This window comes from Ursus maritimus, unplaced genomic scaffold (assembly GCF_017311325.1).
Source record: "Ursus maritimus isolate PB19 unplaced genomic scaffold, ASM1731132v1 scaffold_6, whole genome shotgun sequence".
Taxonomy (NCBI): domain Eukaryota; kingdom Metazoa; phylum Chordata; class Mammalia; order Carnivora; family Ursidae; genus Ursus; species Ursus maritimus.
This window is the reverse complement of record NW_024426774.1, coordinates 36,281,034-36,283,684: the sequence shown is the minus strand read 5'-3', so window position 1 is coordinate 36,283,684 and position 2,651 is coordinate 36,281,034. Positions and strand designations below refer to the sequence as shown.

Genomic DNA, 2,651 nt, shown 5'->3' with positions numbered 1-2,651 from the left:
CAGTATGACTCCCTACTAAACTCCCCACTTGAGGCCAAAGTGAAGAGCTGCTATACTAGCTTCATGCCTAGCTGAGTACTCAACTGGTGAAGCAAACGTGGCAAACAGGGACCCAGACATAACTGTCCCTCTCTACCTACCTCCCCAGCATCCAGGAGAGAGGAACCCTGACATGCAGAATACCAGAAACATTTCCCAGACCTCTCCATGAAAACAGAGAATAGTCAAAACAGGGGCAAACTTCGAAGGAAAAAGTTTTCAGGCTGAAGTAAGAGGAATGGGGTGTGTCTAATGACTCAGGAAGACTGGGCTGGCCCCTCATCATCCCTTTCTCAGGTCAGCATATACCCAGGTGATAAGGTCAAAGAAAAAATATGCATTAAAAGGAGCCACCCCAGGGGCACCTGGGGGCTCAGTCAGTTAATCAGCTGCCATCCGCCCAGGTCATGATCCCAGGGTCCTGGGGTGGAGCCCCACATCGGGCTCCTTGCTCAGCCGGAGCCTGCTTCTCCCTTTCCCTCTGCTTGCCATTGCCCCTGCTTGTTCTCTCTCTCTCCCTCTCTCTGCCAAATAAATAAATAAAATCTTAAAAAAAAAAAAAAAAAAAAAAAGGAGCCACCCTCAAAGCATGGTACTTCCTCCAAAAATTAAAAACAGAAATACCATATACTCCAACAATACTACTTCTCTATATACACCCCAAAGAATCGAAAGCAGAGATTCCAACAGGTAGCTGTACACCCATGTTCATAGCAGCGTTATTCACAACAGCTAAAAGGTGGAAGTAACCCAAATGTCCATCCAGAGATGAATGGATAAAGGTGGTACAAGCATACAACGGAATATCATTCATTCAGCCTTAGAAAGGAGGAAATCCCGCCACATGCTGCAACATGGATGAAGCTTGAGGCCTTAATGCTAGGTGAAATAAGCCAGTCACGAAAAGACACGATTCCATTTAAATGCGGGGTCCTAGAGTAATCAAAATCACACATAGAAAGTGAAGTGGTGCTTCCCCAGGCGTGAGGGGAGGAGGTAAGGGGGAGTTCCCCTTTCATGGGGATAAAGTTTCTATTTGGAACCATGAACAAGTTCGGGATTTGGATGGTGGTGAGGGTTGTACAACATTGTGAATGTACGGAATGCCACTGGACTATACACGTAAAACTGATTAAAATGGTAACTTGTCTTACGTATATTTTACCTCAGTGAAAAACAAAAAGAGCAGCCAGACTGCAATACTAAGAACTTAGAGCTTTTAGATTCACAAGAACCTTCACAAGTAGAGCTAATATGCTGGCGAGGTGCCCCGAATTCATCAGCTTTGGGGTTTACCTTACTTTTTCAGAGCTCCTGTGACCTTTAGGGTGTGAGAGGAGTAAGGCGACCCTGCCTATGCGGCCGAGCGAGTTTCCGTAACCGACTCCACAACCGGCCATGCACACGTTCTCGGAAGATACCAACCGGATTCTCCCGCGGACGCGGTCGGAAGTCCCAGCCGCCGGTTTTTATGCCGGGGAGCTGCACGTTCTTCCAATCAAAGGGTCCCCGCGGAGGGTTCGAAGGGCAGAGCCAACCGGAAGGCGCTTATTTTCTTTTGTCCCGCCCTCCCCTGCTTCCTACTGGCGCGTTTCAAACCACAGGAGCCAATGAGAGCGAGCGGACGCGTTGTGCCCCTGCCTTAGCTTCAGGCGCGGACTTTGAAGAAAAACTGTCGCGGAGGCGTCATGGTGCCACCGGGACCGGCCGCAGCCGCGGGTGAGTATGACCGTGAGTCTCTGCCTCCTGCAGGCGCTCCAGCAACGGCGGGGAATAACGGAAGCCACCGAGTCAGTTCTTTTCGCGGAAGGTGCCCGTCCGCTCCCCTGCCTGCCTCGTTCTTCCCCTGGGCGTTTGCAGTCCAGGGAGCGCTGACGGGGAACCCAGGCCCTGGCGCTGGTTGAGACGTCTGACTCTGGGTAGAGGAGAGTAGATGCGGGGCCAGATCCCTCACAGGCATCTTCCCCGTAATTCCTGCAGCAGCTCTGCAAAGAGATGTGATTGTCACCTCGTTTAGGGAGAGAACCTGAGTCCCCTTGCCCGGGTAGCACACCCAGAAGGAAGCCAAGCGTTCCCTAACCCAGATTTTGCTCTAGGCGGAGCCTGGGCGTGGTCCTCTATGCTGCCGTCTGATCTTTGCTGCCAAGAGGCGGGATCTGACCCCAAGGGGGGTAGGGGAATGAAGGGGGGGGGCGTGGGCGCTGGAAGTTGATGGTTAAATCTGCACCCAGAACTGAGGGTCCTGGGTTCCCTGATCTCTTGAATGTACCTGGAGCCCTTAGCTGCCTTTCAAAATACAGCTCAGATGCCGCCAGCTTCCAAATGCACACAGTGTTTTGACAGTTGACTATCTGCTAGGTCCTGGGCACTGTCCTAGGCGCTTTACATAACAGCCCTTAAAGATGGGCATTTCTGTCTCCTTTTTATAGGTTCAGCAGCAGCGAGGTTTGCTAACTTGCTAGAAGCCACAGCGCTGGGATTCTAACCCGGTCTCTCAACCGGTGCTCTCTACACTGCCTGGCATGGCCTAAAATGCATAATCCTCAAAGCTGTCTCCTAGAGATGCATCAGAGCCAGATAGCAAAACACACAGCAACTTTTTTTTTTTTTTT

General features: G+C 51.1%; 1 protein-coding gene across 1 annotated transcript in view; it reads left to right on the top strand.

The window, feature by feature from the left end:
• Nucleotides 1–1,437: 1,437 nt before the first annotated feature.
• The window catches only part of CKAP2L (cytoskeleton associated protein 2 like), a 26,612-nt gene continuing 25,398 nt past the window's right edge, over nt 1,438–2,651 (top strand). Inside the window, exons 1-2 of the mRNA XM_008700522.2 lie at nt 1,438–1,557; nt 1,686–1,758. Of these exons, the coding sequence (XP_008698744.2) occupies nt 1,438–1,557; nt 1,686–1,758 (193 nt within the window). The remainder of the gene's footprint in view (nt 1,558–1,685; nt 1,759–2,651) is intronic.